General features: G+C 42.0%; 1 protein-coding gene across 7 annotated transcripts in view; it reads left to right on the top strand.

Annotated features, from left to right (window-relative positions):
• The window catches only part of PTAFR (platelet activating factor receptor), a 32,351-nt gene extending 20,144 nt beyond the window's left edge, over window positions 1–12,207 (top strand). For 4 of the 7 annotated variants that reach the window (XM_007522424.3, XM_060205714.1, XM_060205713.1 and 1 more), the window contains one exon: window positions 10,058–12,207. In XM_007522424.3, coding sequence (XP_007522486.2) covers window positions 10,078–11,124 — 1,047 coding nt within the window. In that variant the 5' untranslated portion in view covers window positions 10,058–10,077 and the 3' untranslated portion in view covers window positions 11,125–12,207. Of the gene's footprint in view, window positions 1–5,414; window positions 5,491–10,057 lie in introns of those variants that run through there. The other 3 variants (XR_009553748.1, XR_009553750.1, XR_009553749.1) reach the window with 1 other exon arrangement.
• The last annotated feature ends 3,904 nt before the right edge of the window (window positions 12,208–16,111 follow it).

Genomic DNA, 16,111 nt, shown 5'->3' with positions numbered 1-16,111 from the left:
AACTCACCAAGTTACAGCTGTGAGTCTCCATTGCTATTGCCCCTCAGAGGATGGAACAGCAGCAGGGAAATTCTATACTCTCATCTGGTTGACTCAGGAGAAATCTATACTCCCTGTGGTCTGGAGGTAGGAGCTCTCTCCTGGTAAATTAGAAAATACAGTGATTAATTGCCTCATAACTGACCAAATACCACCAAGATTTATTTAGAAACTCATAGAGTCAAAGAGCACTGCTCAACTTGGCTCTGGTTGATGGTGGAGCAGAGAATTGAGCCTGGGACTTTGGACCCTTGGGAGTGGGAGTCACTTTGCATAAGTGATATCTATTCTTTACCCTGTTTTATCTCTTGGTCAGAGATATGATACTTATACTTAAAAAGCCCTCAGGCTCCCATAACCTGTGGGGAAGATAAATAGCATAACAACATAAGAAAGTTTAACAGGCACTGTGCTGACCTCAGAGACTGAGATAATACTGAGCCAACTGTTAAGTTTCAAAACTGTGAACTTTTTTTTTTAAATATTTTTTATTTTATTTATTTATTCCCTTTTGTTGCCCTTGTTGTTTTATTATTGTAGTTATTATTGTTGTTGTCGTCGTTGTTGGATAGGACAGAGAGAAATGGAGAGAGGAGGGGAAGACAGAGAGGGGGAGAGAAAGATAGACACCTGCAGACCTGCTTCACCGCCTGTGAAGCGACTCCTCTGCAGGTGGGGAGCCGGGGTTCAAACCGGGATCCTTATGCTGGTCCTTGTGCTTAGCGCCACCTGCGCTTAACCCGCTGCGCTACAGCCCGACTCCCAAAACTGTGAACTTTTAAGTAACAGTAGGGGACTTCAACACTCCACTCTCTCAACTTGACAGATTAATCAGGCAGAGAATTAATAAACAAGGGAATTGAATGAAGAGATAGATAAACTAGAACTATTGGGCATTTTCAGAATTACTCACCTCAAGAAACTGGAATACACAATATATTCAAGTGTTAGGCCACAAAGACAGTGTCAGCAAATTCAAGAGCATTGAAATCATCCCAAGCATTTTCTCAGACTGCAGTTGAATTAAATCAGAATTTAACAACAAAGAAAAAATTAGTAAAAGTCCCAAAATATGGAAACTCAATAGCATACCACTTAACAACTATTAAGGAAAAAATCAAAAAGTTTCAAGAATTCAATGAAAATGAAGACACAAGCTATTAAAATATTTGGGGCACAGCTAAGACAGTACTGAGAAGAACTTCCCTGTTCATAGCCATCCAAGCACACATTAAGAAAGGAGAAAACGTTCAAATAAACAACCTGACTGCACACCTTAATCACTTAGAAGAAGAGTAACAAAGGAACCCTAAAGCAACCAGAAGGACAGAAATAATTAAAATTAGGGCAGAAATAAACAACACTGAAAAAAAGATAACTATAAAAAAAATCAGTGAAGCTAAATGTTGGTTCTTTGAAAGAGTAAACAAAATTGACAAACCCTTAGCCAGACTCACACACACACAAAAAAAGGGGGGGTGGGGGGAGGAGGAGACTCAAATAAATAGACTCTCATACTTTGTCCTCTGCACTACCTCCCAGGCCATGAGACTAAAATAAATAGAACTGTAAATGATAGAGGAGATATCATACCAGATACCACGGAAATGTATCATGTGAGACTTCTATGAACAACTATATGCCACCAAGCTACAGAACCTGGAAGAAATGGACGAGTTCCTAGATACATACCAACTTCCAAAATTAAAGAGAAATCAGAAAATATGAACAGGCTAATCACAGCCAAAGAATTTGAAAGTTATCAAAAACCTTCCCAACAATAAAAGTCTTGGACTCCATGGCTTTACAAACGAGTTCTACAAAATCTTCAAGGGAGAGTTAATACCTCTACTTTTAAAACTCTCCTAAAAGATTGAAGACACAGGAATACTCCCTTCCAGATTTTATGAAACCAACATTACCAAAAGTAGACAGGGATACAACAAAAAAAGAAAACTACAGACCAATATCTCTGATGAACATGGATGCTAAAATACTGAACAAAATTCTAGCCAATCGGACACAGCAGTATATTAAAAAGATTGTTCATCATGACCAAGTGGGGTTTATCCCAAGGATGCAAGGTTGGTCTAATATATGTAAATCAATCAATGTGATCCACCACATCAATAAGACAAGACTAAAACCCACATGGTAATATCAATAGATGCAGAGAAAGCCTTTGACAAAATCCAACATGCCTTTATGATCAAAGCACTACAAAAATGGGGATAGAGGGGGTCAGGTGGTAGCACAAGAACTGGCATAAGGATCCTGGTTTGAGCCCCCAGATCCCCACCTGCAGGTAGGGGGGATCACTTCACAAGCGGTGAAGCAGGTTTGCAGGTGTCTGTCTCTCCCCCTCTCTGTCTCCCCTCCTCTCTCCATTTCTCTTTGTCCTATACAACAACATCACCAATGGCAATAATACCAATAATGGCAACAACAAGGGCAACAAAATGGGAAAAAAAATGGCCTCCAGGAGCAGTGGATTTGTGGTGCAGGCACTGAGCTCCAGCCATAACCTTGGAGGAAAAAAAAAGAAAGAAAGAAAGAAAGAAAGAAAGAAAGAAAGAAAATGGGAATAGATGGAAAATTTCTCAAGATAGTGGAGTCCATATACAGCAAACTTACAACCAACATCATACTCAAAGGTGTCTTTTTCTCCCTATCTTCCCCACCCCTCTCAATTTCTCTCTGTTCTATCCAAAAAAATTGAAAAAAAAAAATGGCCACAGGAACAGTGGATTTGTAGATAAGAAAGCTTTTAACTCCGGCTCCATCAGCACCCAGAGAAAAAGGAGAGGGATATATGGAGGTAGTAATGTCATGAGTGGCTTGGAGGGGAAGAGAGGATTGGATCAGGAAGAAAAATGGGGAAGTTATGTATAAATGTAGACAAATAGTTGTAGAGGTGATGGCTGGTTAATGTCTACAACCTTAGGGGAACTATGGTAGCTCGCAGAGGGGTAACTGAAGATTCAGAACCCTGGTGGTGGGAATAAAGTTGACATGTGATTTTGTAAATCAATATTAAATAACTAATAAAATTAAAAATAAAATAATAAGAAAATTTAAAAAAAGTAAAAGACACAAAGAAGTGGAAAGATATTCCATGTTCATGGGCTGGAAGAATTGACATAATCAAAATGAATATACTACCTAGAGCCATATACAAATTTAATGCAATCCCCATCAAGGTCCCACCCAATTTTTCAGGAGAATAGTACAAAAAAGCTACAAATATTTATCTGGAACCAGAAAATATCTAGAATTGCCAAAACAATCTCAAAAAAGAAAGAACAGAACTGGAGGCTTCACACTCCCAGATCTTAAATTATAAGGCCATTGTTATCAAAACTGCTTAGTACTGGAACATAAACACGCACACTGACCAGTGGAATAGGATTGAGAGCCCAGAAATACACCCCAACACTTATGGACATCTAATCTTTGACAAAAGTGCCCAGACTATTAAATGGATAAAGGAGAATCTTTTCAATAAATGATGTTGGAAAAATTGTGTTGAAACATGCAGAAGAATGAAACTGAACCTCGATATTTCACCAAAAACAAAAGTAAATTCCAAATGAATCAAAGACTTGGATGTTAGACCAGAAACTATCAAATACTTAGAGAAAAATATTGGCAGAACTCTTTTGCATCTAAATCTTAAAGGCATCTTCAATGATACGAATCCAATTACAAAGAAGATGAAAACAAAAATAAACCAGTGGGACTACACCAAATTAAAAAGCTTCTGCACAGCAAAAGAAACCACTACCCAAACAAAGAGACCCCTTACAGAATGAGAGATCTTAATATGCCATACATCAGACAAGAAGCTAATAACCAAAATATATAAAGAGTTCACCAAACTCAACAAGAAAACAAATGACCCCTTCCAATAATGGGGAGAGGATATGAAGAGAATGTTCACCATAGAAGAGATCCAGAAGGACAACAAACATACAAAAAAATGCTCCAAATCATTGATGGAATACCACCTCATTCCTGTGAGAATGTCATACATCAGAAAAGGTAGCAGCAACAAATGCTGGAGAGGTTGAGGGGACAAAGAAACCTTCCTGTACTGCTGGTTGGAATGTAAGTTAGTTCAATTCCTGTGGAGAGCAGTCTGGAGAACTCTCAGAAGGCTAGAAGTGGGTCTGCAATTCCTCTCCTGGGGATATATCCTAACGAACCCAACACACCCATCCAAAAAAATATATATACATATACACATACACATACACATACACATACATATACATATATATGTTCATAGCAGCACAATTTGTAATAACCAAAACCTGGAAGCAACCCAGGTATCCAATAACAGATGAATGACTGAGAAAGTTGTAATAAATATACACAATGGAATACTACTACTTAGCTAAGGTGAAATCAGCTAAGGTGATTTCACTTCATCTCATCTTGGATGGAGCTTAAAGGAATCATGTTAAGTGAGATAAATCAGAAAAAGAAGGATGAATATGGGATTAGCTCACTCATAGACAGAAGTTGAAAAGCTCTACCATGATGCCAACTTGCCTTCCCTGGGCAGACAACCTCACCAGTATGTCCTGGAACCCCACCTCCCCAAAGCCCTTCCCCTCTAGGGAAAGGTAGAGACAGGCTGGGGGTATCAATCAATCTGTCAATGCCCATATCCAGTGGAGAAGCAATTATAGAAGCCAGATCTCTGACCTTCTGTGGCACATAGAGATCTTTGGTCCACACTCCCAGAGGGATAAAGAAAAGGCAACCTTTCCATGGAGGGAAATTATTGTGGTCCAGGAGGTGGCATAGTGGATAAGGCACTGGGCTCTCAAGCATGAGGTTCTGAGTTCAATCTCCAGCACATCATGTACCAGAGCGATATCTGGTTCTTTCTCTCTCTCCTCCTATCTTTCTCATAAATAAGTTTAAAAAAAATTATTGGAACAGAGGCAGAGAGCTTTTGTTTGAATGGTTATATCTGTCAATATTTACTGTATTCAAAATTAAAGCCAAGACATTCTAAAACTGTTTGGTTTTAAATAGTCAATTGCAGACTCCACATTAACATAAATAATGTATCTTTACAGAAAATAACAAGATTTGCAAAACATAAACTACTTTAGGGAGAAAAGTGGCATTGATTTATGTTTTTGCAAATCTCTTTAATGTTGGGCTTAATAGAACACAGCTGGACTCTTGTCTGTTTCTGCATTCATTATTTTGGAAGGAGTATATGAACAGAATCTGCCATTATGCAGATGTGTGCCTTTTAAAATGTTTTTTCCTGCCACCAAGGTTATTGCGGGAACCTGGTGCCAGCAAAACAACTCTACCACTCCCAGTAGTCATCTCTCTCTCTCTCTTTTTGGCAGAGAGAGAAACCGAGAGAAGGAGAAAGTAGAAGAGGAAAGAGAGACATCTGCAGCAACACTGGTGAAGCTTCCTCCTTATAGGTGAGGACTCAGGGCTTTAACTCAGGTCCTATGCATATTAGTGCACTCTACCACTACTGCTGTGCTTAAAATTTTTTTAAAAATTTTATTTATTTTATAAGAGATATAAAACAAAACAGAGCATCACTCTGGCACATGCAACACCAGGGATTGGGTTTAGGACTTCATGTTTATAAGTCCCATGTTCTAGCTACTCCTGGATGACTCAGGTATATATGTATAAAGGAAAGGGCTGGGGCAGAGGGTAGATAGCATAATGGTTATGCAAACAGACTCTCATGCCTGAGGCGCCAAAGTCCCAGGTTCAGTCCCCCGCACCACCATAAGCCAGAGCTGAACAGTGCTCTGGTTAAAAAAAAAAAAAAATTAAAAATTAAAAAAAAATAAAGGAAAGGGCTTTCTTAGATAATTAGTGATACTCTTCCTTGATACTATGTCAGAACTCCACAAATGTTAGTTGCAATGTGGAATCTGAATCCTATCCATGAATTTTTGGATACTTGTTGAGCTATAATGATTAGGTCCATTTTGCTCTCTGATTGGATCAAGGCATAGATCTTACACATAATTTTTAAATATATCTTCCTCATTTGGATAATACTGGTACAATTAATTATGCATGTATTTGTTTGTTTATTACTGGAACACATAGCTCAATTCTGATATATGGTTGTGCCAGGGTTCAAACATGGGACTTCTCGTTGCAAGTCATGTCTCTCTCTCTCTCTATATATATATGTATATATATATATATATATATATATATGTATGTGTGTATCTCTACATATATATTCATTTATGCATATGAAAAGAGAACTTCATGCATGTGCAATACCACCACCCCAGAAAAATCTTCAATCTTTATTTAGAGAGAGTAAGAGCTACAAGAGAAATACAGAAGAAACACCACAGCACCAAATCATAGAGCTCCCTCAGTGTTGTCCATGATGCTCCTGTGTGGTGCTACTGGGCCACATGTACAGAAGTGTTCCCTCCCAAATGACTCATCTCTTGACCCTCGGTCATTAAAAAAAAAAATCAACTCATTGCAACTCCAACAGTTGTGTAAGTGCTTCTTCCTAAGTTTGTAGCAGAATTGTTTCATCGGCATTTTTTTTTTTCATTTCAAATCACAGAATATTAAAAAAATGTATTTAGGCCTGGGTGGTGGCAGCATCTGGTAGGGCACACATGGTACCATGCAGAAGGACCCTACTTCAAGCTCCTGGTCCTCATACGTGGGGGAGGGGGAGGCTTCATGAGTTGTGGAGCAGTGCAGCAGGTTTCTCTCCTCTCTGCCTTTCTCTCCTTTCTCCCTGCCCCATCTCTTTCTCTCACACTGTGTCAAAGAAATAGAAAATGACTCTGGGTCCATACTCCCAGAGGGATAAAGAATAGGAAAGCTATCAGGGGAGGGGATGGGATATGGAGTTCTGGTGATGGGAATTGTGTGGAGTTGTACCCCTCTTATCCTATGGTTTTTGTCAGTGTTTCCTTTTTATAAATAAAAATAAAAAAAGAAATGAGAACAGAAATGGAAAAACAAAACAAACAAACAAAAAAATAGCTACTGGGAGTGGTAGAGTTATGTCAGCACTGAGCCCCAGTGATAACCCTGGTGACAAAAGTAACTGAATTAATTGGTTCACTAATAAGAAAAAAGATATATACTCAGGGTATTCATGTTTTCCTAACACATTAAAGGCATTTTAAGGTGAAATAGCCTTTTGGAAAAGAAGACATGTGTCTGACCATGAAGAATATAACGACTTCTGCCTTATTGCTCTCTATGGAGTGGGAGTAATCAACATGTCACCCATGCCCTCATTCATTGATCTTTGGTGATTGGGATAGATAAACAAGGTCCTTGTCTTCCTGGTGCTCAGCCAAGTGGAAGAGTGTTAAGCAACCACACGAATACAACTGTGCTATGACTTTGCTAAGGATTTCAGTGAAATACACGGAGCTCTGAGACAGGACCTGAACTTGCTCAGGGGTCTACAGAACATCTATCTGAAGAAGTGACATTCAGTTAAGATTTGAAGTGCAAACTGAAGTAGGTCAGAGAAATGTGAGAGAGGTGGAAAAAAAGAGAATGAGAGCAAGAGTGATGAAGGAAGGAAAGAGAGAGGAAGGGGGGCACCTAGTTCTAAGGGAGAGTAGATGGTGGGGAAGGGCTGTTTAAAATAGGTCAGAATTGGGGACTGGGCTGTGGTGCACCTGTCTGAGGGCATATGTTACTATACGCAAGCACCCAGGTTCAGGCCTATGCTCCCCACCTACGGGAGGGAAGCTTCACAAGTGGTGAAGCAGATCTGTAGGTGTCTCTTTGTCTTTCTCCCTTTTTAAAAAATAGATTAAAAAAATTACCTTTATTTATTTATTGGATAGAGGCAGCCAGAAATCGAGAGGGAAGGGGATGGTAGAGAAGGGGAGTGACAGAGAGACACCTGCAGCCCTGCTTTACCACTCACAAAGTTTTCCCCTTGCAGGTGGGGACCAGGGGTTCAAACTTAGGTCTGTGTGCACTTAACCAGGTGCGCCATCACCCTGCCCCATCTTTCTACCTTTCTAGCTCACCCTCCCCTCTCAATTTCTCTCTATTCTACCTAATAAAATTTTAAAAAGAGGGGAAAAAAGGCTACTAGGGATGGTGAATTTATAGTGCTGGCACCAAGCCCCAGTGATAACCCTGGTGGAAAAAAAAAAAGACTAAACTCTGGGTAGTTGGTGGAGAGGTGAGTTGAAAAAGACTTGAAAGTGTCAGGACTGGTTTTAATCTACTTAAAAATACTTTTTACTTGGAAATAATTTAAGGCCTTCAAAAAAGTTACAAAATATTATAAAGAGTTGATATGTGCCCTCATTGTGAATAATTTGCAAAAGCATAATACAGCCATCAAAACCAGAGTAGACATTGGTGGGATATAAAAGGAAATTTAGCTAGCATCTTTTGAACTTCACTAATTTTTCTCTTCTAAAAATAATAATTATTATTAATCAGAGCATTGCTCAAGTCTGGATTATGGTGCTGCTGGGAGTGGAACCTGGGATTTGGGGGCCTCAGGGAAGAAGGCCTTTCATATAACTATAGTTCTAATCTCCTTGGCCTTCTGGTTTTTTCCTTAGCGGTTTTCCCCCTGTTCTAGGACATAAACCAGGATCCTTCCCTGTATTTGGTTGTTTGTCTCCTTAGTTTTCTCTATTTTTCTTGTTTTTGTTTTTCATTTTTTATTTTGCTTTTAGTTTCCTCTAATGTATGATAGTTCCTTGTCTTTTATGATTTTGACACTTTTGATTTATACTAACCAGTTATATTGCAGAATGTTTCACAATTTGAGTTTGCTGCTTTCTCATGATTAGCTGAGATTATGCCTTTTTTTTTTTTTACAGGAATACTATAAATCACATAGTTTCTTTTTCGGTACAACATATCATGGGTACATGTTATTGCTATGTCTTATTAATGGCAAAACTGACCTTGATCAATTGATTAAGTTGTTGTCTACCAAGTTTTCCCACTATCATCTTTTTTTTTGCCTCCTGGTTTATTGATGGGGCTCGGTGCCTGCTCCATGAATCCACTACTCCTGGAGACTATTTTTTTTCCCTTTTGTTGCCCTTGTTGTTTATTGTTGTTGTTGTTTTTATTGTTGTTGTTACTGATGTCATTGTTATTATATAGGACAGAGAGAAATGGAGAGAGGAGGGGAAGACAGAGAGGGGGAGAAAAAAAAAAGCTAGACACCTGCAGACCTGCTTCACCTCCTGTGAAGCGACTCCCCTGCAGGTGGGGAGCCGGGGGCTGGAACTGGGATACTTGAGCCGGTCCTTGGGCTTTGTGCCATGTGCCCTTAACCTGCTGCGATACCGCCCAACTCCCCTATTATTTCATTGTTATTTTTTCAATATTTATGTATTCTCTTTCGTTGCCCTTGTTGGTTTTTATTGTTGTAGTTATTATTGTTGTTGTTGAATAGGACAGAGAGAAATGGAGACAGGAGGGAAGACAGAGATGGGAAGAGAAAGATAGACACCTGCAGACCTGCTCAACTGCCTGTGAAGTGACTCCCCTGCAGGTGGGGAGCCGGGGGCTCAAACCGGGATCCTTATGCAGGTCCTTGCGCTTTGCACCACCTGCACTTAACTTGCTGTGCTACCGCCGGGCTCCCCTATTTTATTATTTTAAAAAATATTTATTTATTTATTGGATAGACACAGCCAGAAATTGAGAAGGAAGGGGGTGATAGACAGGGAGAGAGACAGAGAGACACGAGACACCTGCAGCACTGCTTCACCGCTCGTGAAGCTTTCCCCCGCAGGTTGGGACTGGGGATTTGAACCTGGGTCCTTGCGCACTGTAACATGTACACTCAACCAGGTGCCACCACCTGCCCCCCCCATTGTTTTATATGTAAAGAAAAAATGCTGCTAATTAATTGGAAGATACCATTTCTTTTATAGTTTTAAGAATGTGTAAAATGGTAATCTTGGAATTGATGAAAATAAGATTGTCCTTTGTTGGCCCTTCAATAACCAGTATTTCTGTGTGGTCTTTCAAGATACTGCGACCAGCTGCCCCATGCAGTCTAGAGCAATGGGGTCAAATGATTCCCTCCGTGTGGATTCTGAGTTCAGATACACCCTCTTCCCAATCTTCTACAGCATCATCTTTGCGCTGGGGGTCATTGCCAACAGCTATGTGCTGTGGGTCTTTGCCCGCCTGTACCCTGCCAAGAAACTTAATGAGATAAAGATCTTCATGGTGAATCTTACCTTGGCGGACCTGCTCTTCTTAGTCACCCTCCCTCTGTGGATCATCTACTACTACAACCAGGGTAACTGGATTCTCCCCAAATTCCTGTGCAACCTGGCCGGCTGTTTCTTCTTCATCAATACCTACTGCTCTGTAGCCTTCCTGGGGGTCATCACTTATAACCGCTTCCAGGCAGTAACACGACCTATCAAGACTGCTCAGTCCACCACCCGAAAGCGTGGCATCATTTTGTCCCTGGTCATCTGGGTGGCAATTGTGTCTGCTGCCTCCTACTTCTTCTTCCTGGACTCCACCAACACAGTACTCAACAAGATGGGTACAGACAACATCACCCGATGCTTTGAGCATTATGAAAAGGGCAGCATTCCTGTCCTCATCATCCACATCTTCCTCGTGGTCAGCTTCTTTGTCGTCTTCCTCATCATCTTCTTTTGCAACCTGATCATCATTCGCACTTTGCTCATGCAACCTGCACAGGTGAAGCGCAATGTGGAAGTCAAGCACCGGGCACTGTGGATGGTCTGCACCGTCTTGGCTGTGTTCATCATCTGCTTTGTGCCCCACCACATGGTGCAGCTGCCCTGGACCCTAGCTGAGCTGGGCTTCCAGAACACCCACTTCCATCAGTTTATTAACGATGTACATCAGATCACCCTCTGCCTCCTTAGCACCAACTGTGTCTTAGATCCCATTATCTATTGTTTCCTCACCAAGAAGTTCCGGAAGCACCTCACGGAGAAGCTTCATAGCATGCGTGGCACTAGTCGGAAGTGCTCCCGGGCCACCTCAGAGACCGGGACTGAAGTGGTCATGCCACTCAAGCCAACCCCTGCCAACACCCTCAAAAAATAGTCCTTACTGATCAGGGCCAGGCCCAGAGGCTTCCCTTCCACAGATATTAGGACTGGAGAGGGAGAGTTATTTGCTGTGGTTTGGACGTGGTCGCCTTGGGGAAGGGATGCTGCCTCACCAAGGTGAGGAGGTGAAAGGGCCAAACTGCTCGAAAATCTAGATAGAACATGGGGTAGCTCCTTCAGTTGCCTTTGGACACATGGCAAAATCACCTTTGTTGTAATCTCAGCCCGAGCTAGTGTTAACTGGGTTCACACACAGGCATTTCCCAGGGAAGGTACAGTCCTCCCTCAGCTAAATCCTTGGAAACATCATTGCTCAATGACTAAATCTTACAGCTCTGGGAACAATGTCAAGGCCAACAGCAGATGCTTGGGACAGACTTTGAGCCACCCAGTCCACGGCACCAAGTTAGCAGCTTCAAAATGGGCCTAAAACTTTTTGGATAATCACTCCCAGGTGATAAAGGCAAAGGAGAAAGTTTGGGAAAAGGGGCCCTCCACTGGTTGCATGGCAGTATTTTTGGCCAAGGCTGACTTCTGAACTAGGCTGGTGCCTTTTACTTTTCAGACACTGGATTAAGGTCTTTGTGACACTTCTGTAAAGTGACTCAATGGAACCTTTTTCTGACTTGCCCATCAAATTTACCTGAGTGGTGACCAGAGAAAATAAACACACATGGGCTAGAAGTCAGGACACAGAACCTGTTTCCTGAATTGTATCTCTATACAGGTCCCACCTCAGTTCTTCGAGGGATAGGGCAGCAGAAACACAACCTCCGCACTTCTCTGTCTCAGCACTGAGCCCTGTTGAAGCACCTTCTGTGGATAAGTGACTCACTGTGGGTGCAAAGGCCCCCTCAAAGCCAAACTTGGCTATTCAGAGCACCCCAGTGCCCAGAGACTTCCAGGGGGATGCACATTTAGACTGAGAAGTATCTGTGTGTGGGTGAGTCTCAGGAGTGAAATGAGCTTGCCAGGTCTCTTTTCCTGCCTGATTTTCTGTGGTACCCCTCCTGGCTTAAGTTCCAGAAGGTAGAAGGAGTAGTTTTAGTTCCAAGGGCCAGGAGGGCACTTTGAATTCTGGGTACAGAAGAGAGGCATCTACTTCTCTTGAGCATCTTGAGAGGCTAAGATGTGTTTTGGGAGAAATATATTAAAATGTATCTCCTGGGGCTGGGGAGATAGTACAAAATGGAATAGACTCTCATGCCTGAGGCCTGGAGGTCCCAGGTTCATTCCCCGGTAATACCACAAACCAGAATTGATCAGTGCTCTGGTTAAAAAATTAATAACTGGGGATAACACAGTGGTTATGCAAAAGGCTTTTCATGCCTGAAGCTCCAAGGCCCCAGGTCTAATCTCAGGCACTCCCATAAACCAGAGCTGACCAGTGCACTGGTAAATAAATAAATATCCCTTTCACTTTGAGCTGAATATCTGCACTGTGAACCTGCCAACCCCAGACACGGGTGCAGAAGGGAGTGGCCTTTCCTGGTTTCCAGAGAACTGGAGTCCTTCTGAGAAATCTCGCTCTTTTCTAGCCAATATCCCCATGTAGTTCAGGACTTTGTTTTCTATCTACTGGGTTGATTTTGACAAATGTCTTCCAAAGAGCCAAAGAATCTGCTTGAATATGGAATAGAGTTGTGGATAGTGCAGCACACTTGAGCTCTAGAGTCGTACAGACTCAGGTTCAAGTCTTGACTTTGTCACTTCCTGTCAAGGAACAGAGAGTTGAATTTCCTACCTCATGGGATGGTTAGAAGCATTGGATATAAGGCAGATACCTCTTGGTCAGGGTGACTGTTCATCCAAGATTTATCCTTTTTCTGGAAATTGGTTCTGGTAGGTGCTGAATGGATGAGAGGTGAGCATCTAGCTCTACTCAGGCCCGTCAGGAATGAGTAATGAGACTCCCAGATGCTACTTCAGGCTCTGCAGGGGGCTTCCTTGAAGACATACATTCTGGAGTTCTGTGTGTGTGTGCATGTGTGTCAGTGTGTACCAAGGGTGGGGGGTACCTGTATGGGTTTAGCTGAGAAAGTAGCTCTGCTCAGAGAGAAGATGGTGTGTAGCAAAGCAGAGACTGGGGAGACCCCAGGAGCAAGCTGACTCTCCACTAGGTCAGCCCTTTCTCAACATCTTAACATCTGTACTCCTTTCTTTGAGATCTAGGAGATCCCTTAAGTAGTATACATTCTTTCATTTTGCTTAAGTGGATCTGAGTGGGTAGCTACAACTTGCAGCCCAAACAGCTCAGAATGAGATATGTGTTTATATGGTAAAGTACAGTGGTTTTCAAATTCCAGTCATTCTCCTTCATGATGTTTTATAATATTCATGTACCATGTGTATGTTTACATAATAAATATTTTTTCTCTAAATTGAGTTGCCTTTTATAATCTAAATTTGCTTTAACAATGCTTTATAACTAAACTGCACATGCAGACTGTTGTCATCTGACACACACAAAGTAAACATAAAACATGTTTGTTAAAAATAAAAACGTTCTCAGTGTCCTGTCCCAAGTCACCTAATAGATGCCACTGACTTACATAAAATATTCTGGGCAATACTACAGGCAATAGTGCAGTGACGCATGTAAAGTGTCGTCTGTGACCATGAAGAGTAAGTCTGATTGTTGAGTGTCCCCTTTGCTCCTGGTGTCCCAACACACAGGCCAGGGTTTCTCAACCAGGTTCCAGACTGATGAGAGGAAGGCTTTATTTTATTACTACTGAGAATGTTTATTTTTCTGAGAGAGAGAGAGAGAGAGAAAGGGAAGGAGGGAGAGAGAGAACACACTGGAGTATCATATCACTATGGCATATGTGGTCCTGGGAGTCCAACTTGGGACCTCATGCATGTAAATGTGACGCACCACCCAGTGCCCCACTATTTTGTGTTTTTTATGTGGTTCTGGGAAATGAATTCAGGATCTTGTGTATATACCATGCTACTGAGTGGCCTCATGGGCCCAACTGTTTTTCACTTTTCATTTATAACGAGAGGAAAAGAATAGACTACCTCAGCAACATTCTACCATTCATGGTACTACATGTGGTGTCAGGGCCCAAACTCAGGGTTTTGAACACAGAAGGGAGAACTCAGGAGTCGGGCAGTAATGCAGTGGGTTAAGCACATGTGGCGCAAAGCGCAAGGATCGGCTGTAAGGATCCTGGTTCGAGCACCCAGTTCCCCACCTTCAGGGGAGTTGCTTCAGAAGCAGTGAAGCAGGTCTGCAGGTGTCTATCTTTCTCTTCCCTCTCTGTCTTCCCCTCCCCTCTCTATTTCTCTCTGTCCTATCCAACAACAATGACATCAATAACAATAATAACTACAACGATAAAGCAACAAGGGCAGCAAAAGTGAGTAAATAAATAAATATTTAAAAAATAAAAAAAAAGAAGGGAGAATTCTCCCTGATGAGACATCTCCATTCCCCATTAGAGACCAGAATGCCCACAGGCAAGGTAGACACCTTGAGTCTGTCACCTTAGACCACTTGGCCATCCTGACACTTTCTCCTCCCTTCCGTAGGGAGGAAGATTCCAGTTTGTAGTTCATGCTGTAGGTCTGCTGATCTCCTCAGCACAATGAGTAGATCAATCTTTACTCCCTGTGTGACCTCAGCCCGGTAGTAACCTCAGATGATTTCTCCATTTTTTATATTAATTTATTTTCCCTTTTGTTGCCCTTGTTATTTTATTGTTGTAGTTATTATTATTGTTGTTATTGATGTTGTTGTTGTTAGATAGGACAGAGATAAATGGAGAGAGGAGGGGAAGACGGGGGGCGGGGAGAAAAAGATAGACCCCTGCAGACCTACTTCACAGCCTGTGAAGCGACCCCCCTGCAGGTGGGGAGCCGGGGGGCTCAAACCGGGATCCTTCGTGCCACGTGAGCTTAACCCGGTGCGCTACCGCCCAACTCCCGATGATTTCTCTTTCTTTTGACCAACCCTACTAAAGTAGGGTTTATTTACTTATTTATTATTTAAATTTTTTTAGTCTATATTTACTTATTGGATAGAGACAGCCAGAAATCGAGAGGGAAGGGGGTGATAGAGAGGGAGAGACACAGACAAGGTTCCTATAGCCCTGCTTCACCACTCGCAAAGCTTTCCCCCTGTAGGTGGGGACCAGGGGCTTGAACCTGGGTCCTTGTACTGTAACTTGTGCTCAACCAGGTGCGCCAGCACCTGCCCCTTATTTATTTATTTTTAATTTTAAAAATTATCTTTATTTATTTATTAGATAGAGATAGTCAGAAATCGAGAGGGAGGGGGCCAGGCAGTAGCACACTGGGTTAAGTGCACAGAGTATGAAGCAGCAAGGACCAGCGCAGTGATCAGGTTCAAGCCCTGGCTGCCCACCTGGAGTCGCTTCACAGGCGGTGAAGCAGGTCTGCAGGCGTCTTTCTTTCTTTCTTTTCTTTTTTTTTTTTATTGTTGTAGTTATTCTTGTTGTCGTTGTTGGATAGGACAGAGAGAAATGGAGAGAGGAGGGGAAGACAGAGGGGGAGAGAAAGACAGACACCTGCAGACCTGCTTCATCTCCTGTGAAGTGACTCCCATGCAGGTGGGGAGCCGGGGGTTTGAACTGGGCGTCTGTCTTTCTCTCCCCCTCTCTGTCTCCCCTCCTCTCTCCAGTTCTCTCTGCCTATCCAACAACAGCAGCAGCTACAAGAACAACGATAACAGCAGGAACGACAACAATGGAAAATGGCAGCCAGGAGTAGTGGATTCACAGTGCAAGCACCGAGCTCCAGCCATAAACTTGGAGGCAAAAGTAAATAAATAAATAAATAAATAAATAAATAAATAAATAAAATTGAGTGTCGTCTGAGAGATGGCGCAGTGGTTAAAGTAATGGACTCTCGAACATGAGGTCCAGAGTTCAATTCCCGGTAGCACATGTACCAGAGTGATGTCTGGTTCTTTCTCTCTTTCCTCCTATCTTTCTCATTAATAAATAACATCTTTA

This window comes from Erinaceus europaeus, chromosome 13 (genome assembly GCF_950295315.1).
Source record: "Erinaceus europaeus chromosome 13, mEriEur2.1, whole genome shotgun sequence".
Lineage (NCBI taxonomy): Eukaryota > Metazoa > Chordata > Mammalia > Eulipotyphla > Erinaceidae > Erinaceus > Erinaceus europaeus.
The sequence above is the reverse complement of the archived record's forward strand: the minus strand, read 5'-3'. Positions and strand labels throughout refer to the sequence as shown.